We start from the raw sequence: 25,464 nt of genomic DNA on the forward strand, positions 1-25,464 counted from the left end.
TGTTGCGGAGCACAGGCTCTGGACGCGCATGCTCAGCGGCCATGGCTCACGGGCCCAGCCGCTCCGCGGCATGTGGGATCTTCCCAGACTGGGGCATGAACCCGTGTCCCCTGCACCGGCAGGCGGACTCTCAACCACTGCGCCACCAGGGAAGCCCACATGCTGGGTTTTGAAGACTTAGTATTATAAAAAGAAAGTAAAGTATCTTAATAATTGCTTTATATTCATTATATATTGAAATCATACTGTTTCTGGATATGTGTTAAATAAAATATAAAGATTAATTTCACCAGTTCTTTTTACTTTCTAAAATGTGACTACTAAAACTTTTAAATTACATATGTGGCTTCCAGTACTTTTCTATTGGACAGGGCTACTCTAGAGTATTGGTCCCCTGGGAGCATGGTAGGAAAGGGTGATATTAATTTATCTGTGAATAAAATTTCGCTGAGCATCCTTGGCTGAATCAGCCTAAAGCTGACCACAAGGGGTCCTGGGAAGGGGGTGTCGCCTGTACCTTCAATCCTAAAGGGACAGAGGGAAGGAATTGGTGGTATCCCTTCCCTCAGGCAAAGAGGTTGAGGCCTTCCTCACTAGATTCAGATGTATCTGAATGTCTGTAGCTAATCAAGAAATGTGCAAAGATTGGCGATTAAAAAAGGCAGAAAAGGGTGGGCATCTTGTGTATTTTGACAAGATTTACTTTAAAGCAGAACTCTGGACTTCCCCGGTGGCGCAGTGGTTAAGAATCCGCCTGCCAATGCAGGGTACACACGGGTTTGAGCCCTGTTTGGGGTAGATCCCACATGCCGCGGAGCAACTAAGCCTGTGCGCCGCAACTGCTGAGCCTGCGCTCTAGAGCCCGCGAGCCACAACTACTGAGCCCACATGCCCCAACTACTGAAGCCCGCGCGCCTAGAGCCCGTGCTCCGCAACAAGAGAAGCCACCGCAATGAGAAGCCCGCGCACCGCAACGAAGAGTAGCCCCCGCTCGCCACAACGAGAGAAAGCCCGCGTGCAGCAACGAAGACCCAACGCAGCCTAAATAAATAAATAAATAAAAATTTTAAAAGTAATAATAAAGCAGAACTCCAAGAAATAAAACCTTCAAAAGCTTCATCATCTAATGCAAAATGCATTTGATGATTGCGTATCAGTCAGATCTGAGAAGTCGGCAGGGGTCCGTCGGAGGAGGATCAAAAATTGCAATGTAAAATCCAGGAGAGAGAAAACTTTGTCAAGTTTATTCTGGTACCCTTAGCGCCAGCAACAGTGCCCGGCACATAGTAGGCGCTTCTTAGATATTTGAATGAATTAAGATGCAAAATTATGTAGATGTGAGGGTGTATTTCCCAGGGGAGGAGGCCTCTGGGTTTTGCCCAGTCTCAAAGGAGTCTAGGCCGCCAAGGGGTTAAAAACCACTTAATACCAACAGGGACATGAAATTTATTTGAAATCAATGTCAAGAATTGGTTGTTCTTATTCTGAGGAGTAGCCAGACCTCGGCGTCTGGAATGATCTACGTGCTTAAAAATACCACTCGCCACCATTTTCTCCAGGTAATTTTCCATCCCTGCCCCCACAGTCAAGAGGAAAAAAAGTAATTCTGCAGTCCTACCTAGCTTACAAAAAAAAATTAATTAATTAATCGGTACAAGCACAAATCTCCAGGCGCCGCCAGCGCAGAAGAAGAAAGGGACCCACGCGGGCCTCGGGCACCGCCGGGACCCCAGCCCCCCAAACTTTGCCAAGTTGCGGGCGCCGAGCGCGCCCGGAGGCGCGGGGCGCGGCCGCGGGCGGAGCCGCCCCCTGACGCCGGGCCGCGGCGCGCCGGGCCGCCCCCTCCCGGCCCGGGCCGGCCCCGCTGGCTCCGCTCAAAGTTTGCGGCCGCCCTTGCGCCCGCGCGCCCGCCCGATGTATGGGTGATATACTGCAGCGGGTGTCAGGGTGAGGGACGGCCATATTTGCCGGTGCGGCCCGAGCCGTCAACAACAAAAAGTGCGCGGGAGCTCGGCGGGCGCACGGACGGGCGCACGGACGCTGGGGCCGCCTCGCTGCCGCCCGGCCTCGCCGCCTTCGCCGCCGCCCTCGCGGGCCGGGCCCCGCTGCGCCCCGGCGCGCCCCGCCGCTCGGGGGGATGTCTTACAAACCGAACTTGACCGCGCACATGCCCGCCGCCTCCCTCAACGCCGGTGAGTGAGTGCGCCCCGCGGGCCGCGCGCGCCGCGCCCCAAGTGCCGCCAAGTTGGGGGTCCGCGCGCCCGGCCCCGGCTCCCGGGGGCCCGCGGCGGCCGGGGTCGGCGGGCACCGGGTCCCGGCCCGGGGCAGCGCGGCGGCCGCCGCCATGATTCCGGTGCCCGTGCTGCCAAAGTTCGCGGGTGCGCCCCGCGCCGGGCCTCGGGGCCGGGTCGGGGCCCGGGGCACGGGCGGCCGCCGCGGTCCCCCCCACGCCGGCGGCCGAGGGCTCGTGGGGAGCGCGGCGAGCGAGGGCGGGGGAGGCTTTCTCGGCTCCTTTTTCCTCGGCTTTTGGGCGGCTCGGCGAGGGCCCCTGCCGGCGGGAGTCGGGAGCGGCCGGGCCGCACCGGGAGCGGGCGCCGGGACCCCGGCGCGGGCCGCCCTTAGGGAGCTGGGGGCAGGTCCGGGCAGGGGGCCTGGGCGCCAGGGGTGCACGTGAGCAAGCCCGGGCCACGCGCGGGCGGCGCTGCGGGGCGGCGAGCGTGCCAGGTGCAGCCGCCCCCGAGGGAGCGGGGCCGTTGGGGTCACCGGCGGTGCAGGGGAGATCGTCGTTGGGCGCCCGCCCGGCCTGGCGCGCGGGACGGGGCGCCCAAAACGGGGCGCACGGGAGGTCCCTTCAGGCGTGCGCGGAGTGAGAGAAGTTGGAGGAGATCGGGGGTCTCGGAGCGCCTGGAGGCGGCGGCTGGGGGCGTCGTTTCAGCGGGGCCCCCGCATCTCGGAGTCCCCAAGTCTGGGTTTAGAAGGCCCCCTCCTTCGGAAGCCGGAGGGCCCGTCCTCTCCTTTCCCTGGGGCTGGAGCTGGGCGGTCCCAGGAAACTCCTGCAGAAGTTGTCAGGCAGCTTTAGGCTGTGCCTAGGGTCTTGCCCCAGGGACCGAGGGCGGTAGGTGAAATTGTGGGTTCAGAGGGGACCGGCTTTGTCCCTTCACCAAGGTTCTTCTTTAGACTCTTGATGGAAAACAAACTTCCAAAAAAGCGAGGTGCATGGAGGGGGCTTGGCAGGGAGGGGTTGGCCTTACTGGTCAGAGATGCCACGCTGGCCGTTGGCCGAAGGTTCTGGGCCTTGTCTCCGAATGTTGACTCCATAACTACAAAAATCTGAAGAGGGCCCCAGGAAAGCAATATATGTATATGCGTATATTTGTATAGGGGTGTGTGTGTGTGTGTGTGTGTATGTATATGTATATTTAACTTCTTGGACACAGATTTGGGGATTGGAAAGGGTTAAGATTCAGGGGGTGGGGGATAGTTGAGTTGGTCAAATGTGGGTGCTAAGCCCCAAGAGCCCGTTTTTTCCTCAGATGTTCTCACCTCTTCTGGGGTCTGCACACCTTACCAAGACGGGCTTTGTGGACATAGTATTTCTCACTGCCTCCCTCATCTGACTCTGGGGTGGGATGGGTGGAGGGTCTTGCTGCCAGCCCGGACTGGTGGGAAATCTCAGGCCGGCCCTGGTGCAGTTGAGGCCGGCGCCCTGAACGGGGCCCTTCGGGGATTGGGGTCACAGAGTGACAGAGGCACCCGCTGGGGACCCCGAAGCCCCCTGGGCTGGCTAGCACCTGTACACAGATTTTCTTCTTTCTCCTGCGGTGAACTCCAGGAGGACTGCGCAGGTCCCCAGGTCTCTTGTGTTTTGGTGGGGCCGCCCCCTCCCCGTGGACCCCTTTAGAAAGGCCGGATCTCCCCGTGCCATTTGCATCCAAGATGGACTCTCCGCTGCCGCTCCTCCGGCTTCCTTGTCATCATCCCTCACACCCTCCAGCCCTGCCTCCTGCTCGAGAGTTGCCAAGCCTCGGCCTGGCCGGCGGTGGCAGTGGCGGAGTTAGACAAAGCCCCCGCCTCCCCGCCGGAGAGCCCCCCCAGGCGCCCCAAGTGGCGGGAAGGCCGCCAGCTCCCCAGGCCCGGGCGCTCTTTGTCTGGCTTGGGGGCGGGGAGCCGCGCCTGGCCCCAGGAGCTGCTGGCCTCTGCCAGTCCCTCCCTGGGCTCCGGGCCCTCCCTGGTCCCCGCACACTGCACGCATTGTCTGCGATGCTCCGTGAAGGCTGTGCTCACGCCCGGTCTGGTTTTCTCCTAGGCCTCCGGCAGCCGGCCGCTGTGTCTGCAGGAAGGTGTGGGCATGAGTGGGACTCGGGGCCCTTCCGCCAGCTCTCTCCAGGGCCACAGACACCCCCCTCTGAACACCGAGTAAGGGACTGGCGCTGGCACAGAGTCGGGGTCACCTACCACATCACCCAGGCCGTGGGAAAGTCAAGCTCTGAGCTGTTGCCTGACTCCCCATCCCCATTCCCCAAGCCCCCACCCCATTCCTCCTCCTCCCCTCAGCGCCCCCGGGACCTAACCCCAGCACCCGGGAGGAGCAGCATCTAGGACCTTGAGACATTCTGGTGGGAACCATCACCTCAAACAGATGGAGAAGCTGAGGCCCAGAGAGGGAAGGGCCTTGTCTTAGGTCACACAGCCGCATATGGCGCAGCTGGACTGACTCCTAGTCCAAGCCCTTGGCTGTGGGAGAGAAGATGGGTCTGGGAGGCAAGAAATACAGACTTGCAGTGAGAGAAGGAGGGCAGGAGGTGGTGCAGAGAATGAACCGGAGGTGTCCAGCTCACCTCCTGCCAGGGAGTTGGAATCTTCTAGATGGCTTGAAGTGCCGAGCAGTGCAGTAGACCCCCTCTCCCCCTGCAGTCTTGCATTTAGCATCCTGGCCTTACAGAGAGGTGTAATAAGTTGTGGTGGTCAGGACTTGAACCCTGGCCTGGGGCAGCAAAGCCTGAGCTACCCAGACCACACTCACCGCCCACATCAGAAGGTCAGGAAATTGGGGTTTGGCTGATGTGGTGAGGGGAGCTGGGGGTCACCCGCCCTGCCACATTCCTGTGGCCACTGGCCACTGCACACCCGCAGTTGCGTCAGACGGAGGTGTGGTTCTGTAGCACAGGTGTTTCAGCTACCCCACTGTAGAGGCATGGTGATGAGGCTCTGAGGAGCACAGTGCTGTGCCCAGTCCCCAGCTTAGAGGTGGCAGAATTCACGTTTCCTGACTGGGCATCCTGTGTTTGAGCATAAATCTGGGTCCCAGTGGAGAAATCCAGGCAGGCCTGAGACCGAGGAAGACACGTCGGGTACCAAGCTGTCTACAGCTCCTGGACAGAGGGACAGGTGCGGTGTGTTAGTCTCTTATGTGCTGTGTGGCCTGGGGGCAGTGCCCGCCCTCTCTGGTCTGTGTTTCTGTCTCTGCAGTGAGGGGCTCCAGGGCCCCTTCCAGCTCCAGCAGCCTGAGCTCCTGAACTTCCTTCCTCCCCTGCCCCCTCCCCTTGCCCACACCAGATGAGCAGCTGGTCGGTTTGGCCGGCCTGGCACCAGCTGTCCATCCCCGGGGCCAAGTCTGCAGAGCCCACTGTGTGCGTGAGAGAGAGACAGTTTGGCTCCGGGGAAGGCAGGCAGAGGGGAAGCTGCTCCCCGGCCGGGCATGGAGGCATGCGGGCAGCTGCTGAGGAGGGCTAGGTAGATTCTCCATGGTTACTGCTGTTCGTAATTCTGCAGGACATCCTTTACTTGCTAATGACCACTCGGACGCCATTATGGGTCTGCATGCTTCCAGCTACTGAGCTGGAGCTGGAAAATTCCCTGCTGAGGGCCTCCCACCCCCCATGCAGGAGACTCCGTTCTGAGCCGGGCCCTGGCCCCCTGTGGTCCCTCTGCTGAGGGACAGTGTCTCCCAGTGTTACAGTCCGTAAGTGGGGTCTTACGCCTCCCCCATGGGGGTGAAGCCAGCCGGGCATAGATTCAGACTGCCGAGAGTCTTGTCCCCTCTTTGGAGAGGGGCGACAGGAGTTTAGAGAGGTTGAGGGGCCTGTCCGAGGACACACAGACAGGCTGTGATGTGCTCCAGATTCCTTTGTGTCCAGTACCCCAGTCCCCAGCCAGGGTTGGGTCTCACAACCTCCAGATCTTCCCCTGTCTTCCTCACCATATACTCCAGCAGAGGTTTGGGCACACAGGAAGTCTCAGCCCAGGTGTGGACCAGCCTTAGTAGCAGATGGGCTCTTGTGGCAGCCATGTGTCTCTAGGATATCAACCTCTGGGGAGCAGGACCCAGGAAAAGGGGACTTGCAAGGGTTAGGCTGAGAATAGCAGCAGCTTTCGTCTTTGCTACCAGTTTTGACTGCATGTATGGGAAGGATTTCTGTGATTGATTAGCAATGTCTGCTGTGGTGGTGGGCGTGAAGAGCAGTGGTCTGTTAGCTACATTTTACCATCAGTCATCTACGCGGAGTATCAGCCGTGGCCAAACTAGAGGACAGGAATAGGGTTCTGTATCCTCAGAGACAAAAGACCACTGTTGATGGCGTGAGTTCTGGGCAGGGGGACTCAGAGTCCTTACCTCGGATACAGTTAGCCAAGGCTACTTGATTACTGACTCCTGTCTCCTCCCCCGTAGCTGGGAGTGTCCACCCGCCCTCCACCAGTATGGCGACGTCTTCACAGTACCGCCAGCTGCTGAGTGACTACGGGCCGCCATCTCTAGGCTACACCCAGGTATGGCAGCGGGGGGGGGGGTGGGGGGATGTGCAGTGGGAGGGGCCCTAGGGGCGGCCTGGGCCAGAGGGGAAGCGGTGAAGGGAGTAGAAATGATGGAGCTGTCATCTGAGCTTCCTCAACCCAGGGCTCAGGGCATCAGAATGGAGAGGTGGCAGGGGGTTTCACGGGGGACACCGAGTGACAGGAAGGGGTGGGAGAGCCCAAAGAAGGCTGGAAGCCCCGAGAGCCACAGTTCCCGATGGGGCCACCACCCCACGTGTGTCCCTGGTGGGCCTCCTCGTGCCTGGTCCCTGGGGAGGTGAGGTCTGGCCTTGACTCTGGATCTGAGCTTGGACAGAGGAGGGGGGCCCTGCTCCCACTCACTCCCCACAAGGTTGTGGGCCCTGCAGGGAGGACGGGCCCATATCCTAGTGGAGTCCAGGTGCGTTGCACCGAGAGCTGCTGGCCCCTCAGTTTTACACCTGGTTTACACCTGGTTCCACCAGTTACAGGACTGTGGACCGCCCCTGCCCCAACCTCCCCGAGACTTGCTTTCCCCACCGGGTTGGCGGGCCCTCAGGGGAGGCGGCCGCCGGCCGCCAGGGAAGTGCTGCCCCGCGGGGGGGACCCGGGCCGCCAGCCGGGAGATTCCCGTGGCTGCCACTCGCGTTCCGAGGTCGCCACGGAGGCCGGCCCCACGGATGAGGCGGCGGCTGGGAGCTGTGCCCCGCCAGGCCGTCCTGCCCCCGGAGGGGAGGCGGGCACGGGCGAGGCCCCCTTGAAGAGGTGGCGGCGGGAGGCTGCTGCCGAGCTGGACGAGGAGAGGAGGAAGGACCGGGAGGCCAGGAGGCGAGGGCCTGGGGGGAGGGGGCCGCCCTGATGCAGCCGTGGTGGGGGAGCAGGGAGGCCCGCCGAGGCCCACAGGCCGGCGGGACCCCAGCCTCCCTGCTCCGGGTGTTTGCTCGGGCTGTTCGTGGGGTTCTGGAGAGAAAGGGTTTCTGTGTGGTGGGCCCTGCCTGCGGGGGAGGATGGATGAATTTAAATACATTCTGGGCTCTGTCTGGGTGGTCCCGGCAGTTTTTGTGGTCCTGCTGACCCCACGTGTGGCCTCCATCTCTTCCGCCCACTCTGGACCCTCAGCACCCCTCCCCCGCCATCACTTGCCCGCCCATCGGCTCCTTCAAGGAAATTCTCAGTGAACACTTTCCTATGGACAAGCCAGTCTTTTTTTTTTTTTTTTTTCCATTTGAGATGACAAAAGGGCTTTCTGCAGGCTGCTGGGTGGTTGCCTCAAGTGTGCGGGGGCAGTAGAGAGGGCCGGCTCCCTGCTCTGTGGTTGTCGCCCAGGTGGGCCGTGCCTGGCTGCAGCTGCCCTGGAGTCTGGGCCAGGCCGCCCTCCCTCCACCACCTGCCCCTGGCTCGGGCCTCTCCCCAGCCCTGCCCTCGTGCAGCTGGCATGCCGTGGGGTCCTGACCACGGCATTGGGGTCAGGTTGGGTTCAATCCTTCTGCACCCTTTTCTTTCTGATTCTAGGGAACTGGGAACAGCCAGGTGCCCCAGAGCAAATACGCTGAGCTGTTGGCCATCATCGAAGAGCTGGGGAAAGAGATCAGACCCACCTACGCGGGCAGCAAGAGCGCGATGGAGAGACTAAAACGAGGTAAGTCGTGGCCCAGGACTCCCTGGACAGGTGACGCGTCGCTGCTGGCGGACCCCATGGCACTGGCCTAGTAACTGTCTTGAAAGATTTTCTGGGGAAAATGGAGGGTGGCAGACGGAAGAGTCTCCCACGGCACAGGGGGCTCCCGCTTTGTTACAGAATTACCGTTGGCTGTGGAGGTGTCAGGCTGGGTGAGCGGGTCTGTGGGATGTACGTCTGATGGAAGGGGCTTGGCGGCCACTTGTCAGATGCAGCATCTAAGAAGGAAATCCCCAGGACTCCCCTGGCGGTCCAGTGGTTAGGACTCCGCGCTTCCACTGCAGCGGCCTCGGGTTCGATCCCTGGTCGGGGAACTAAGATCCTGCAAGCCTTGTGGTGCGGCCGGAAAAAAAAGTCTTTGTACCCAGATCCTGCAGCCCTGCCCCATGCCCGCTCCGCTCCCGTTGGCCGACACTGGTCCTAGGAGCCCTGGGCAGCCCAATAAGGTAGGCTCCCAACTTGGGTGAGGCCAGTGACACGAGGCCAAGGGGGCCTGCGTTGCCCTCTGCTGTCCTCTTTGGAGTGGGGCCCAGGGGGCGTGTGGTCCGTCCCAGTCTGGGGCTGGAGAGTGAGAACGCTTTGAAGTTCTTCCCTGATGGAAGAGGGAGGGAGGGCAGGAGGATGGTGCCACAGGAGGAAAGTGACTCACGTGAAGAGGTGACTGGCCAGCTGACTTCAGAAGGCAGAGAAATAGGTTGGTTTTTGCTGCTTCATGAAGTGAAAGCGGCGTGGAGCGGAGAAAAGCATTTCTATTTTAGAAGGTGGCAGTTCAGAGCACGGTGGCTTATGTGTGAATTTAATTTTAGGAGGGTTTTTTTTTTTTTTTAAGGTTAAGAGCTCTAAGCAAATTTGGAGAAAATCGAGAGGGGAATGTTCGCTGGCTATAAATCTGGGGCGTGACGGGGGCTGCCGTTGAGGCCACGGCTCCAGTGAAGGGCGAGGCGGGCTGAGGACAGGCTCCCACCCGGAGCAGTGGGCCGGTTCATGACAGCTTTGTGAAGAGACTGACCGACTGCAGAGCTGGATCGGGGAATAACAGGCACAGGCGTGGGGAGGGCGCTGGCAGTTGGAGGCTGGAACGGAAGAGGAGGGCTCGGGGGAGAGAAGGAGCTTAACCCCCAGTCCAGCCCTGGGGGTCAGGTGGGCATCGCTCTGCCTGCAGTCCTGGCAACGGGAGTGCCGGATACCTGACTGCAAATGCCTGGGAGGATGCTGGACCCCGCAGTCGTTCTGACAGGCGAGCTGCAGCCTGCCAACAAAGCTGGCGGTTCAGGTCAACACATGGATACACCCGGTGACCGCTTCAGGGCACATCCTGGGTGAGCGGCTGGTCCCACAGGCACCCTGACCAGTAAGGTGGCCAAGTTTACATCATAGCAAGTAAGAAGGGTCATAGGGCGCAAGGGAGTCAAGCGCCAAGAATGTTTTTTTGCGGTTTTTAATGGTGAAAAAAATGATTTTGTGACATGTGAAAATTATGTGAAATTCAGACTTCAGTGTTTAAGTAAAGACTTGCTGGAACATGGCCACACCCGTTGCTTATTAATGTCTGCGGCCGCTGTCGCAGTACAAGGGCAGAGTGGAGTGCTGCGACAGCGGCTACACAGCCCTTTCCAGAAAGTCTTCGGAACCTCTGGGGGGTAAGACGTGTGAGGTGGGGACACCTGAGTGACTTGGGGTGTCATTCCCAGTGCCCCCTGGGGGGTCAGCTCTTGGAAGGAGTAGATTCTTGGTGTCTATTAAAAGGAAATCAATATTTCATGAAGTTCAGTAAAGCCAAAAAAAGAACAAAACAAAACCCAAACAAGCAATAGATAACTCCCCAACTATAGAGATAAAAGATGAGGGGAGAATAATAGTGCACAAGATGGCACCCATCCCCTGGGGGGAAGGACAAAGCAGTGGACCAAGGTGGCCTGAGTGAGCATTCGTCTCGCACCCGAACCAGGCAGGCTGCCCGACATTGTCAAGCTCTTTGTAGAATTTAGGAAAAATAATGGTTTGAAGGCGTGGAATCTCCTAAGCGGGTCCCCGCTTAAAGAACTTGGGTGAGGACACACTTACTCCTGACATCTGGATGGTAACATGGTTCAAATCGAGTCACGTCATAAAAAGAGAGCTTGCTGGCTGTCACCTTGAGCGTGGGAAGAAACTTTTAGGGAGACGTGAAGAGGGGTTTTGGCTTTGAGGGGTGGGATGGGGTTTGGGTTGTTGGATGCAGGGCCCGAGTTTCCTCCAGTCCGAGGGTTTCGCGGTTGGTTTGGAAGGACCCTCCTCCTCTTCTGGAATGGGTGCTGCTGGCTGACGCCCGCCTCTGCTTCTCTTCCAGGCATCATCCACGCTCGAGGATTGGTGCGGGAGTGCTTGGCTGAAACGGAACGGAATGCCAGGTCCTAGCTGCCTTGTGAGCCTGGACGGTTTTCCATCTTCTTCAGAGAGAAGAAGTTACAGTTCATCTCCCCTGTTCAGATGAAACTTTTGTTTTCAAAATGGTAACAGTTTGGTTTCTCCTCCCCCTGCCCCTCCCATGGTTCGTTCACTAGGCTCCGAATCTACAGTCTGTAACATTGAGGAAAGATTTGGCAGTTGATTGGGAGTTACATTTTACATAGTTAGGAACTACCCAGGTGTTTGTTGTTGTTTTTTAAAGCATTGATGCAAAAGATGCACGTAAAAATTACCTGTCTTACAGCAAACTAGTTTGCCTCCAAGATACCGGCGTCTCGCTCTCCTCTTTTGAATACATTTATGTTACCCGGACTGTTCTTTGTTCCTTTTCATAAGCTGATACAACTTGAAGGGGTTTTTTTTTGTAGCGCGGACTTGACAGCACACTTAACTAGTAGCTGGTCCCCTCGCTTCCCATACACTGTAGATTCTGCTTAACGTAAATTCTTTTTTGCTTAAGCATCTGCATGACTATTAGTGCTTTGAAGTCGATTTTAAAAATGCACAAGTTATACATACAGAAGAAAGAGCAACCTCCCAAACCAAACCCAACAAGGATCCCCAAAATTTTTCCTGAGACTATATGTAGATTTCAGTTCTGCCTCTCCTGTAAGTTGATCCAAACATCTGGAAGAAAATGGAACTGTTTGCATCTTTGTATTTATTACTCGATGTAATAAAGCTTATTTTCATTAACAGCTTGTATTAAGATGTGGGTTCCGCAAATTCTTGGTGGTATTTTAAAGAACAGCTCCTCAGCGAGTGGGGAGAGACCTGTCAAAGGGCGTTTTCCCACCTGGTCCAGAAACATTTTGCGTGACAATATCAGTAGCACAACAGGCCAGGGACAGGATGTGCCGGTTAAGTCAGAAGGCAGGGATCAGGTGAAGCTGCGTTATGGATGCATCTTAACTGCAGCAGATGTTAAGTGTGTGCCAGGAAAGAAAACAAGAGTAGAGGCGATGTTATTGATTTCGCCCTTTCTGTGCTCCCCTAGGTTAGGCCATTCTGTTTTTAGGAACTTATCCTGTGAGCATTTAAACTCAAGCTAGCTACTTCATCCTGTTCTCACTGGAAGAACTACCTGCTCTGGTGCTGGGAAAACTGGGTTGCCTCGGATGTGTTGAGGATTCATGGGGTGGTCCCCAACAGTGCCTTCCAAAGGGACTTTGAGGTCATCCTTACTATATTCCTTAGGCACCGATCCCGATGTAATGAGGATTCCCCGTGGTGAGGGGTAGACTAAGACAAAAGGAGGGACGTGGTCAGTTTCACAGGCATGAGGCCAGGTCCCAGCCATGACACCTCTAAAGGCCAGAGGAATGGATATCAGGCAGTCGGCTTGTCTGCATCTCCTTCGTGGACGTGACAGGAAATTCAAAAAGGTTCAAGAAGGGAGACAGAAATTAAAGCTTCTGTCCCTCTTGTCTGAAGCTCCCCAAACTCCCTTCCACTGTTACGGTCCTCTGTGTACCATTCCAGATACTTCACTGGGCTCCCTTCTAAAAGGAGGTTGGAGCTGGGAAGGGCCCTGCACACTGCGACCAGAGGTCGAGAGCCTTGCGTAGAGCTAAACTTCCAAACCAGGCTACTCCGAGGTGAGAAGACCCTTACCTGGCTTCTTTACAGGTAACTTTATTTGGATGCACGCAGTCTGGTCTTCACTGATGAGGCAGACCCTATGTCTGACAGTGGCCTTCTCACCTCACGGTTTGTTTCCCTACTACTTTTAGGCATAAACTTCCAGATGTGTCCTAACAAACCATGCCTAAAAACCCCCAATTTGTAAGGTCAAATCCAGCTTGAAGGATGGTATCAAGCAAATTCACAAACCCAAGTTTCTGAAACCTCATCTTTTATAAACCTACTACTTGTAAATCAGCATACAGAGAATGACATGTGTATTTCCACATCAGAGAGGTTACTTGTCAACATACAGTCTATTAAGCTAATGGGGTAAATGGGCAAGTAACTTACTAACTTGTAAATCTTTCGCCATCTTGTTTTCTTTTGTTCTCTTAATGACATCTATGTATCACTGAGCAATGACCTTCCAGCAGATGACAAGGAGGCACTAAATGCTATTGTTTGACTCAATTCTATAGTTTTCCATAAAAAGTCCATTATTAACATTGTTTTCAGAAAATATTTTCATTTGGGAATTCCCTGGCGGTCCAGTGGTTAGGACTTTGCGCTCTCACTGCCGGGGCCCAGGTTCAATCCCTGGTTGGGGAACCAAGTTCCCACAAGCCTCATGGTGCAGCCGGAAAAAAAAAACAACTTTCATTTCTAACTTCTGATAACAAGATAGAGTCACACAAGTGTATAGCTTAAAAGGTGACATACTTCTAACTACCGTCCAGGTCAAGACACAGAACCCTGTCAGCCGCCCAGAAGCCCCTCCAAGCCCCGCGTCACGACGACGGCCTTTCCTCCCCCAAAAAGTGCCCTTGTCCTTCTACAGTAATGACTTCCTCGTGTTCCTTTTTACAGTTTTATTCTCAAAGTGTGCATTGCTATTCACTACAGTTTGTCTGCTGTTTAGAAACTCTGCCGTCTCTGGAGCCCGTCACAGCTGCGGTGGTGGTGGAGCTCACGCCGTCCCTGGAGGCATCCGGCAGGTTCTTTTTTTTAAATTATTTATTTATTTTTGGCTGCGTTGGGTCTTCGTTGCTGCGCGTGGGCTTTCTCTAGTTGGGGCGAGCGGGGGCTACTCTTCATTGCGGTGCGCGGGCTTCTCACTGCGGTGGCTTCTCTTGTTGCGGAGCACGGGCCCTAGGTGCGCGGGCTTCGGTAGTTGTGGCTCGCGGGCTCTAGAGTGCAGGCTCAGTAGTTGTGGTGCACGGGCTTAGTTGCTCCACAGCATGTGGAATCCTCCCAGACCAGGGCTCGAACCTGTGCCCCCTGCATCGGCAGGCGGATTCTTAACCACTGTGCCACCAGGGAAGCCCCATCCGGCAGGTTCTTTCAGTCAGAATCTGCAGTCCTTTCTCTGGGCGCATTTTTACTTGATTCCCATTGTTCTTTCAGGAGTTTCTTTTTCTCTAGGGTCTCCTTTGCTCTTTTTTTCCTTTCTTGCTTTCTCTTCTCTGCCTCTCGTTTTTCTTTGTAAACAGCACTGTTTTCACCGTTGTAGAAAACATCCACTTTCTCTTGCAGGATTCTCCGAGCTAGCTTTCTGTTTTGATCGACGGATCTAGTCTGGTGGCACTGTAAGAGATAATATTTCATAATGTGAAAGCCAGTGTGTTCTGGGCAGGACCTCAGGAATCATTAAATTCAACCTAGTCCCTTTATAGAGTGGTCAGGCCCGCACAGAGAAAGCCGCTTGTCAGGAGTCCCAGTAGGTCAGTGACAGGACGAAGGCCATACCCTTTCCTGCCTCTGCTCAGCGCCCGCCCAGTCCCACACCCCAGCTGTATTATGTGGCTTTCACTGTGACTGTTCCAGTATTAGGAGTGTTGTTTTGTTTAGAAGTAACAATAGCCTTCAAATAACTTAAAGTTCCCAAATAATTTTGAAAACATCAACCAGTATGTCTAAGCAAGCCCTTTGTGTGCCCCGTTTATAAATGTAAACTTCTCTCTGAAGGAGGAAAATAGCCTTTATTATTAGTCAGCCATAATATTCATTACATAATATCTCCGTTATCACTGGTGAGTGCCTTGCAAAGCAATTTGATAAAAGAAATTCTGTGAAATTAGGATGAAAGGATAGTACCGAAAGCAAAGTTGGAGTAAGCTATATAAAATAGGTTTCAGAATTTTATTTGTTGCTCACGAAGGTCACTTTTTTCGAGGAGGAAAAGAAAAATGAGATTTTCACTAATACACTCTTGGCTCAAAAGCGTGGTAGCGAAGAACAGCTATTCGGGACAGACTTGGGTTCGGTCTGGGCTGACTCTGCTGCACGTGCAGGAGGCCCCTCGTGCCTCAGATTCCACATCACGAGTGTAGGCTGTGACGATTAAGAGTTAACTCGAACGTGCAGTGGCTCAGAACAGGGCCGGCCACAAGCTCACGTGATATGTAGGTACTTGTGAAACGTACCGCTGGTGTGCGAAAACCTGCCTCTGCTCTCTCTGCTGTGCCTCAAGGCTTGTGCTGCCTTCAGGGCCCTGGGGATACGGAATGGACTGGCAGTTCCAGAGGCAGTGGGCCGCTACCAAACCAGGACACAGGAGAAAAGCACTGCACCGTTTCCTAGAGGTTCAGAATGTATTGACAGCTGGCGATATTTTGATCAGAGGTTGGTTTTTTATATTCAGAAGAAAGACTCCTACAGGCAGCTGTGCCTGGCGTTTTTCCTCTGAGGGCTGAACTCGGGTTGCCAACGTTATCTCACTCAGTCCTTCTCCAGAAGGGTAGGTGTCACTGACATTTACCAAAGAGGGGACGGAGGGACATGGAGAATGCGACCACCTGAGCGATCAGCCAGGAGGCTAAGGGCTGAGCCCACTGGCGGACAGCCTGGGCCCACGGCAGTGCCGCAGAGCTTTCTGCAGCCACCCTGCAGCCCAGTGGCTCGACAAGAACCGTGGCCTGCCAAGTTCAAGGACAGCAGCAGTAAGAGCGCAACTGCAAAGGATCCTGGAAGGAGGCTCCTGACGCCGTGCAGGAGGTTCTGCCTGGGAGGAACACTCGGGACCGGGCACGAGACCTGCAGTCCCTCTACTGCCGGGGCCATGGTGAGAACACGTTTTCACTCAGGAGAAACCAGGGGACCCCCACGGCCGCCTTCCTCTACCTTGACGACAATGCCTGAGGGGACGTGCCTGAGCACCACGCAGTTGCTTGTTTTGTTGGTTGCCTGGCCCCCTGGCCCATGTCCTTTTACAAACTGCTCCTCAAGTTCACGCTCATCCAGGGAGGGCAGAGTGGGGTGGTCCTTCTTGCCTGCCGCCTGGACTGGAGCGACCGCTGTTCCAGGGGATAAGAGCTCCGGCTTCTCGCGGGGCCGGAGTCCCCAGGGCACCGTGCACACTCTGGTCAGTGGGGCAGGAAAACGGAACAGACCCGAGGTGCTCATAGCGTGTGGCTCTGCCTGCTCAGGACCTGAGTAAGACAGAAACGACAGCCCTTCAGCCTTGGTGGCGCTCAGGATTATACCGCAGGTTCTAAAATCACCTTTCATGAACCAGTTCAAACGATGACCACCCATCTGGCAGGCAGGGGGTTTAGGAAATTAGTGCAGACAGCATACTCGGCAACACACACCTCTCCCCGGCCCTGCACTGTCTACCGTGTTCTCAGCAGTACAGGCCTTGCCAACTGATAAATATTTTCTTATAACAGACGCAAAAATGTCTTCAAAGCACCCAGAAGTGTTGTTTTCTCAGGAAGGGAGGCTTTGAGTGTAAAATTCAAAAGAACAGGGCTGTAATTTGATAAGGAAATATTACATACTACATCACACAAGAATTAGGATCTGAGTCAAGGGACATTATTTAAGTGGGTGAGAATCTTTGAAATCAAAAATGGAAAGACGACAGTACGTGATAGTCTATTTTATAGCTTGAGCTTAAACAGTCTGACACAGTAAATATCACTATCAATCAATGTCATGATTGCTGTTTTTTCATGTTTCCAGTTTCGTGGGTTTGAATAGGAACATCTGTTCCCTCAGAAGCACTGCCAATCACACGATGCAACCAGTTCTCATCCTCAGAACCACCAAGTCAACTGATTTTTATTAAGGTGCCTGTTAGGTTCAAAGTATGAGGTGAGGTATAGGGAGTGAGGTGAGGTCAAAGAGAGCAAGACACTATCTTCATGGAGCTCACAGCCTAGTGGGAGAAGATATTCAAGAAAGCGAGGGGTGCTGAACAAGAGATTTCAGTAACTACTCGAGACTAGCCTAAGGCTGAAAGTCTTAGTTGACAAATTGTATAGAGAATAACAGCCATGAGGGTATAGTGAACCCCACAGGCCTTTGCTTTTTTTCGAGGGGAGGAGGGCAGAGCATCTGAAAGGTATCACCTCTTTTCAGAGACCTACATATTCCCCATGTGAATGGGGTCAGGGTTGGGGAGTCACAACTTTCGCCCATTTTCTCATCTGGAAAATGGGGGGAATAAGCCCTCTCCATGCATCCCACACAGGCTTAGAGTAAAATCAGAGAAAACAGTATATTCTGGAAAGGGCTTTGCTGATACCTCTGAAGGCATGAGACTGGTTTTTAGCAAATCCCTGTCACCAGGGCTTTCCTGGTGGCACAGTGGTTGGGAATTCGCCTGCCAATTCAGGGGGCATGGGTCTGAGCCCTGGTCCAGGAACATCCCACATGCTGCGGAGCAACTAAGTCTGTGCGCCACAACTACTGAGCCTGCGCTCTAGAGCCCACGAGCCACAACTACTGAAGCCTGCGCGCCTAGAGCCCGTGCTCTGCAACGAGAAGCCACCGCAATGAGAAGCCCACGCACTGCAATGAAGAGTAGCCGCCGCTCACCACAACTAGAGAAAGCCTGCACGCAGCAACGAAGACTCAACGCAGCCAAAGGTGAATTAAAAAAAAAAAAAAAAAATCCCTGCCACCCAGGCAGATTTGGGGAACTACGAGTGTGCCGCTCGCATACTACTTCTTGATCGAGGATTATGTAGGCACTAAAAGCATACATTGCTCTTTTTAACAAGTGCTTCCTGTGAGGCTCTAAACAGCTTCTTTTTCCACTTGAAACCTTGTAAATTCTAGCTCGTGGCAACTGGTCTCTAACACAGGTAGGAACTGGAGTTTACCTAAGGCAACTTCCTCAGCCAAAAGTAACGTACCATCCACCAAATTATTTCACTAGGTTTCTCTCGGCTCAGTTACCTTTCACCCACCAGCAGGTCTGACGGCTGACATCCACTGGGCTCAACGCTGATCGCTAGATAAGCTTAATGCAGAAACATGCTAGCAGGCACTGCTTCCTTGTAAATATGTGCATTTTCTGTTATTTGAAATCCAAGTGCCTTTCTCAATTATCAGTACAGATGACACTGGTCATTTTTAGAATGAATACAGTATTCTTCATCCCTATCTCTACTATTTCTATGGAACATAAATATAATGAAGTGTACTCTTCAAGCTTTAGGCCATGCTAGTTTTCAGTCCTATGACTGACACATGTTCTTTGTGAAAAGCATGACATTCAGCACGTGCTGAGCAGGTTCCCTCAGTCCCGGGGGATGATAATTAAGGTGGTGTCGGTTCGTAATGTGCTCTGTGGCTACCAAGGGAGATTTTTTTTTTTTTTTTTTTTCGCGGTACACGGGCCTCTCACTGCTGTGGCCTCTCCCGTTGCGGAGCACAGGCTCCGGACGCGCAGGCTCAGCGGCCATGGCCCACGGGCCCAGCCGCTCCGCGGCATATGGGATCCTCCCAGACCGGGGCACGAACCCGTATCCCCTGCATCGGCAGGCGGACTCTCAACCACTGCGCCACCAGGGAGGCCCCAAGGGAGATATTTTGAAACAGAGTATGCCAGTGAAAGTGGTGCTTTGAACACTGCTTCTGTTTACTGTGTGTGAAATATGTCAGAAGTATCCTCAGGAAAAGATAAAGATAAACCCAGGCACATTCTCTGAAATCTCTACAACAAAGAATCCACTCCCCTATAATGATTAAATGAATGAGACTAAGTTGATGTCCAAAATTTCCCTCCCCTTATTTCTGCTTTCAATCCACAGAACACAATTCCTTTGTGTATCAGACAGTGTCTAGTCCCTGGATTAGGTTCATGGAACAGGAGGCCAGTACCTCTCTTGGGGCTGCTCTTCCGTTAGTAAATCTGACCAGGCAGGATGGCAGTGGAATATAGTGCAGCGACAAAGAAAGGAAGCAGGTCTGAGATGGGGTGAAACTCCCAGACAAAGGGCGGAGAGGACAGCGCTTTTCTCAGCTGCTTTGTCACCAGCCCACTGTGTTTCAAATCTACCTTTCTGTCCTAGTTCAGAGCTGACACACACAGGAAGGTCTCCCACCCAACTGGAGTTCGAGAAGGTCCCCAGTGTTCAGTTACTGGCTGCTTTGTTTAACAGCTAATTCCAACAGCCAATAGGACGATTCCAAATACTTTTAGTATCTCCTGGAGCTCTGGCTGTACTCCAAGGGTGGCTAAAAATGACAAACACACCCATGGTTCCACTTCCCCAAAGCCCAGAGAAGAATACGGACGGATTGGATTTCAGTTTTTGTGATACCCACAGAGCAACCCAAAGTCTTCGGGGAACAATGAAAGCAGCTCAAATTAGAGCTCATCGTGACATTAAAAAAAGAGAAAAGAATGGTAACAAGCGGTGTGCGTAAGGGGAAACCGGCAGTCACGACAGCGCACCCCGATTCCCTCCCATGGGTGGGAGCGTCGGGCCCGGCCGGCTCTCCACCCCAACTCCCCTCGGCTCCGCTCTTCCTTGGAGGGTGGCGTCTGCGCTGAACAGCTGGCTGCCATTTAGGTTAAAGCCACGCTCTCTCTCACTTGGTCAAGTTAAGAGATAACAGGGCTGACGCCTTTGAAACAGGCAATGTTAATTTGTTCAATGAATATGTTCAGCGTCTACTATGTGCCATGCATGGGCCTCGATGAGTCCAATGAACCTGTATCATGAAAGAGAAATGAAGACATCCGTAAGTGAGGTACATGCCAGAGCCTGGAGTGGGTGACACGCCACAGAGCAGTGGTTCTCAGGCTTCACTGTGCTCCCAAGCCACCAGAAGGCTGGTTATTGGGACTTGGAAGCTGCATCCTATTAGGCGCCTTTCTTCGTGACTGGATCCAGCTGGTACACAGTTCCTCCTCTAGCTTCCACGATCAGCCCAAACCAAGACTGACACCTAGCTCGTGGGTGGCATGCTCAGCTCTGGAATGTGGCCTGTGACCAGAGCAAACAATCACATATTTGAACAAGATGCAGTGGGGTGAGGCTTGTTTCACCAACAGCCGAAGTGCTCTGGAGAGCAGTAAAGGGATGCTACTGCCTTTGTGTCTCTGAGACAGAGAGAGGATATTTGAATCTGGAAGACATAGGATTTCAACTCTGGACCCACCTGTGGTTACCATTTGCCTAAAATTCCCTGTTTAAGTATTTTTTAGAAAGGTGGAGCACTAGTTTCTCTTCGCCACAACTTTCATGGCGTATCAACCTTGCAGAAATGTCATCCGAACTAACCGCAAGAACAGATGCGGTGATGCACTGAAATGGGGTGCTTTAGGAAAGAAGACTGTTAAAGCTCTTGCGGCTCGAACTTTCATGCACAAATTCCCTAGGGATCCTGTTAAATAGGATACGGCTCATTAGGGCTGGGGTGGGGCCTGAGACTCTGCATTTCTAACCAGCCCCCAGGTGAGGTGGTTGCTGCCTGCAGTCCTGGCTCTTAAGATCATCTGACTGCTGGATGAAAGCCCCACGATCATGATGGCAATGCTGGAGATGGAGAAGGTGTAAAGGAGAGAACAGGCGGGAGAGGAAGAGCAGACAAATGATTATCGAATTGAGCGAAAACAGGTGAAATGGTCACAAGGGGATTGAGAAACTGGGTCATCTGAAAAAAGAACATCAAAAACGTTGCTTCTGTTGCATTAATCTTTTTTTAAAGCTGCCTTCTTCTAAGTCTTTATTGAATTTGTTACAATACTGCTTGTTTTATGTTTTGTTTTTTTAGTGGGAGGCATGTGGGATCTTAGCTCCGTGACCTGGGATTGAACCCGCATCCCCTGCATTGGAAGGTGAAGTCTCAACCACTGGACCGCTAGGGAAGTCCCCTGCATTAATGTTCTAGAACAGCACTGTCCAGTAGAAATATAGTGCAAGCCACATGTGGAATTCTAAATTTTCTTATAGTCACGTTAAAAATAGTAAAAAGCAACTGATGGATTTCAATATACCTTAATCTAATATATCCCAAATATTATTACTTCAACATATCATCAATATAAAAAATTATTTAGATTTTCTTATATGAGGTCTGCAAAATCTGAAGTATGGCCACGCTTACAGCACATGTCAGTCTGGACTAGCCACATGTGCCCGCAGCTACTGCAGTGGACGAGGTAGCTCTAGAATCTTGCTGTCAGAGTGGGGTCCACAGAGCAGCAGCGACAGCACCATCTGGGAGCTTGTGAGGAATGAAGACTCTCAGGACCGTCTAAATGAGAGCCTGTGTGTTTTTCTGTTTTGTTTTTTTCTTGACTGTGCCGCACGGCTTGCTGGAGCTCAGTTCCCCAACCAGGGATCGAACCCGGGCCCACAGCAGTGAAAGCGCAGAGTCCTAACCACTGGACCTCCAGGGAAGTCCCAGAGAACCTGTGTTTTAGTAAGATCCTCAAGTGGTTCAGGGGCACACTGAAGTTTGAGAAGCAAAGGACACAGGAATTAGCAAGTTCTTCCAACTGCTAGGACAGACACTTCTAAGAGCTATTGTCTCTTATGTTTATAATGTTTAAAAAGTTGGGACCAGAATTCAGGAGTGCTGATCACCTGCTTAGTCATGGTCTTGCTTCCCCCTCCCGAATAAGGAGATAAAACAGGTCTCAAAAACAATGACCTAATCAATGGTGAAGGACCAAACACAGTGAGCTTTAAAAAGACAAAATGGCCAGCTGATGGCACCAGAAGCTAAGTGAGGGGATGGTTTTCTGTGAAATGCTTAATAATAGTCTGTGTTTCAGAAGCGTGTCCTGGTGCTCCCTGCTGAATGGGAGTCAAGATAAAGCAGCCTTTCTCTCCTTTTCACATCTAGCTCATCCTCCTGTTCTAGCTGCCTGAGATCCTTACGAGGGCTGGAACAGCTCCCCAGACGGAACCCCTGGGAACTTTGGCTCAGGCTTGAAATAGACCCTGTCATTTCCTAGGCTGGGGGCTCTACGCTCAAGATGGAGCACCTTTCAGCCACAGTAAGTGTTTCCAGAGAATTATTTCTCAAATAAGAAAACCACAATGGACTGAGCAGGAAAGGACAACAGGGCTGCTATCCTTGATCTGGGAGGACAAGAGGGAAAGGAGACTACTCTGAGTTTGGTCTAAATTTCATAGGCTTACTGCTGCACAGCTCAAGAGACACTAAAGAAGTAGATAAAAAGAAAAGCTTTCAATTCATACAATACCAACATTCCATTCAGTTTTTTTTTTTAAAACAGAAAACTTCAAATCCACAATTACATCTGTCCTATTTGGGCGCACCACTGTGATTTTCTTCTATTTATGGCACCTAACAGGAACTTTATAATTTATCAACTACACTATTAAAATAAGACAAACACATTAAAACAGCAATAACCACACTCCACATTTTCCTCTAAAAGTCTCAAAGACTCTGTTACCATTAATGATGCTTTGTATTTGTTTAGGACTTAGGTTTTCAAAGCACGTTCAAATATGTTAGCGTAGTGAATATTTCATACAAATAAAGAAGGGATGTATACTACGTGGAATATTTCAGGAAGACTTATTTTGGAAGAACATTACGTAGTCCATTTTTTTAAACTAAATTTGTCCTTCCTGCTGCTTGTTTCTTTACCTTTCATAACATCTCCAGATTTGTCCTTCCCCCAGCTCCTTAGAAAGCGTTAGCTCATTTTCCTCAACGCTCTCTTCTTGACTCCCCCTCTCACTTTGTCCCCAAAAGGCCATACTGCTTTGTAGCCAGCGTGACCTGCATCAATGCCTTGCCTCCACGATTTACTCACTGTGCAACTCTGGCCACGTTTCCACATCTGTAAAACAGAGGTAATACCACCGAGGGAGAGAAAAAAAATGGTACACGTCACCACAAATGTAAAGTGCTTAGGATCCCTAAATTACAAAGCTCAGGAACCTCTGGCTAACACACCACAAGCCCAATCTGCAAACGGATTATTTCATGGACTTTTGTTTTAGAAGCTCAGTGAAAAGGTATCTAGAAAATGACCTGCAAACAATTTTACTTGGCATGGTCCAATTTAAGAAATACTTGGAAACCATGAAATTACCGAAGATATGCTGTTTGGTGAGATCATAATTGTGGTCTATGAAATCAGGTGTAAAAGAGATAATTATGATGCCAAGAATATAGCGTGACTTCCCAGAAGGTTCAAAGTGAAAGATAAAAACTACCTTCATCACAGCAAGTCCTGGTTTAAACATAGAGATCTTAATTATCTGATATAGTAAAAAAAATCATGAAGGACAGAAAAGATGAAAAAAGTCACGTTTAAATGTACACCTGATTATTCCTTTTCATTTTCAATGGTTAAACTATAAAGTTTTAGAGTTCCTCATTTTTGCTGTGGAGGACGTCCCTCCTCCAACCCCCACCAATGACAAGCTGTTTTGTATATAAAAATAAATGACACAGAGTAACACCCTGGTTAACAAACATTAAATGCCTCAAGCCATTAGCAGCCACTATTACTGAACAGCCTAATCTTATCCCAGAGTGAAAGATCTCCACTCAAAAGCGGCAATTTGACGTCATCGTGGCAAAAGAGGAACACCTGAGCAATACAAAGATGTTATAATAAAATCATATAGTTTTTTTTGATACTGAGCTCCATGAGCTGTTTGTATATTTTGGAGATTAATCCTTTGTCTGTTGTTTCATTTGCAAATATTTTCTCCCATTCTGAGGGTTGTCTTTTTGTCTTGTTTATGGTTTCCTTTGCTGTGCACCCTTATAAGGGCATAAAATAGTGGTGTAAGCTTGTATACAAGTAATGCAAAATCCCCAGTATGAGGGGGGTGTTAAATTAAGATGAATAGTTCTTACACTTAATATATACTTGAATTTCTGACACCTTCTCCTTCTGTTTTCTATATTCAGAAATAATTAATATGGACTTTAAAAACCTCCTCTCTGTTTTTATAAAGCTTCTCTCTAGACCAATTAGTCAAAAGCAATTTCCACTCTGAATTTGTAAAAATTACGACACTACCAAAGAGCTTAACCTAAATTAAGAAGTAAGTTGGGGCTTCCCTGGTGGCGCAGTGGTTGAGGGTCCGCCTGCGACGCAGGGGACATGGGTTCGTGCCCCGGTCCGCGAAACTCCCACATGCCGCGGAGCGGCTGGGCCCGTGAGCCATGGCTGCTGAGCCTGCGCGTCCGGAGCCTGTGCTCCGCAACGGGAGAGGCCACAGCGGTGAGAGGCCCGCGTACCGCAAAAAAAAAAAAGAAGTAAGGTGTGTATAACCTTACCAAAATATTTTGTATCAGTTGGTTAACAAGATAACTCAGTTAATTAGAATACTAGCTTCTGAACATGCTGGCTTATTAAAACATTAATAGATTTTTTGGAAAATTACCTAAAAATGACACTGCCAAAAACAAGAACGCACTCAAACTAAACAAAGTCCATCAGATTTTGTAGCAAAAAGCAATGATCTCTTGCCTCCTGCATGGTTGGGAACTAATCTCCAGTACTCGGTTTTGGGGTTAACATTTTTCTTGCAAGGAAACACACCTCCCTTTGCCTGGAGCCGTCTCAGGAATCCACTTTCCCATCCTAGTGTGAGGGTCTCAAGTAACAGATTTTGCAGCCAACCGAACTTAGTGGTAAAACCGCGCTTTCTTTTGTTTTTGTTGTTGCGTGGACTTGAAAGAAACGTGGTTGCTGAAAACAGAGCCGTGTGCTTAAAAATGATTTGATTTTGGTTGGGTCTTAACACAAGCACAATACTGACGGGTGGATTAACGCAATTGGGAGGAGGGTTCGATTTACTTAAGCTTGAACTCTCCCACAGACGGATGGGGTTTTGGAGAGACTGAATTTCTACTGTTGAGACAAAATTGTCAGATATTCTTAGGAGGCTCAGATCAGATGGAATGCCTCTTGGCAGATTTGTCTGTCCAAGGGCAAATAACATCTGCTCCGTCCTGGCTTCTCCGGCACACCTAAGGACAAGGCTGGCGGAGTCCCTTTATCGCAGGCTCTGGACACTCGGAGGAAGATCTAAGAACTCGAAGTACCTTAAAGGGTAAGAACCTTTCGTCTGAGAAAGGCAAACTGACCAGTGCGTGTGAGATGGGCTGGGGGCCCACGGAGAGGGTTCTCTGTGGTTCTTCGAAAGGCTGGGCAAGAGGAAAACACCCACGATGCCTAAAACAGGCCCAGCTGCGTGCTAACCGGTCCCTCCCTAAGCCTCCGCCGAACAAGTCAACGAGCATCGTTCCATTCGTCCTCGGGCCTCGGTGCAACTGTTTTCTCTACAAGGGTGGGTTCTCCTCGCCCGCCCCTCCAAGTCCTTGAAGAGCCCCAGTGCCGACCCCCACCAGCCTAGGGTAAAGCCGGTCCAGGGTAAACTTAGATCGGCTGTCCGGGCCGGCTTCACCTCACCGCCAGCGGGGCCTCAGGTCAATGCGCTGCGCGACTCAGGGTCGCAAACGGGGAAAATCACGGGTCCCAGCTCCCAGTCCTCTCTCCGGAGTCTCTAACAATCGTGCGCAACCGTGTGGGTGTCGGGCTTCTCCGCAGACGCTTACCTGACCTCAGGACTGGTGCTCCCGCCCCCAACGTTCTGGGTGAACCGGAATGGCCGCAGGAGCGGTAACGCAAACGCACTCCCGCGCCTGCGCACGCGCCGTACTCCTGCCGCAGCCCCCCTTCACAAACCCGAGCC

General features: G+C 52.2%; 2 protein-coding genes across 5 annotated transcripts; one reads left to right on the forward strand and one right to left on the reverse strand.

Moving 5' to 3' along the window:
* Positions 1–1,858: 1,858 nt before the first annotated feature.
* Positions 1,859–11,595, forward strand: CDK2AP1 (cyclin dependent kinase 2 associated protein 1). 2 transcript variants are annotated; one of them, XM_082640356.1, is made up of 4 exons: positions 1,859–2,192; positions 6,671–6,768; positions 8,284–8,410; positions 10,779–11,595. In XM_082640356.1, the coding sequence occupies exons 1-4, from the start codon at positions 2,138–2,140 to the stop codon at positions 10,844–10,846; spliced, it is 348 nt and encodes a 115-aa protein (XP_082496482.1). In that variant the 5' UTR covers positions 1,859–2,137; the 3' UTR covers positions 10,847–11,595. The 2 variants fall into 2 exon arrangements, with proteins under 2 accessions (XP_082496482.1, XP_082496483.1); XM_082640357.1 differs by lacking the exon at positions 1,859–2,192 and adding an exon at positions 4,321–4,416.
* Positions 11,596–11,728: 133 nt separating this feature from the next.
* Positions 11,729–25,411, reverse strand: MTRFR (mitochondrial translation release factor in rescue). 3 transcript variants are annotated; one of them, XM_082640355.1, is made up of 4 exons: positions 25,328–25,411; positions 22,560–22,586; positions 15,644–15,951; positions 11,729–14,107 (listed from the first exon to the last, which is right to left on the reverse strand). In XM_082640355.1, exons 3-4 carry the CDS (start codon positions 15,923–15,925, stop codon positions 13,865–13,867), a joined length of 525 nt encoding a protein of 174 aa, XP_082496481.1. In that variant the 5' UTR covers positions 15,926–15,951; positions 22,560–22,586; positions 25,328–25,411; the 3' UTR covers positions 11,729–13,864. The 3 variants fall into 3 exon arrangements, with proteins under 3 accessions (XP_082496481.1, XP_082496480.1, XP_082496479.1); XM_082640354.1 differs by lacking the exon at positions 22,560–22,586 and having other exon boundaries at positions 25,328–25,410; XM_082640353.1 differs by lacking the exons at positions 22,560–22,586; positions 25,328–25,411 and adding an exon at positions 22,391–22,553.
* Positions 25,412–25,464: the final 53 nt, after the last annotated feature.

This window comes from Mesoplodon mirus (genome assembly GCF_964341445.2).
Source record: "Mesoplodon mirus genome assembly, chromosome: 13".
Classification (NCBI taxonomy): Eukaryota; Metazoa; Chordata; class Mammalia; order Artiodactyla; family Ziphiidae; genus Mesoplodon; species Mesoplodon mirus.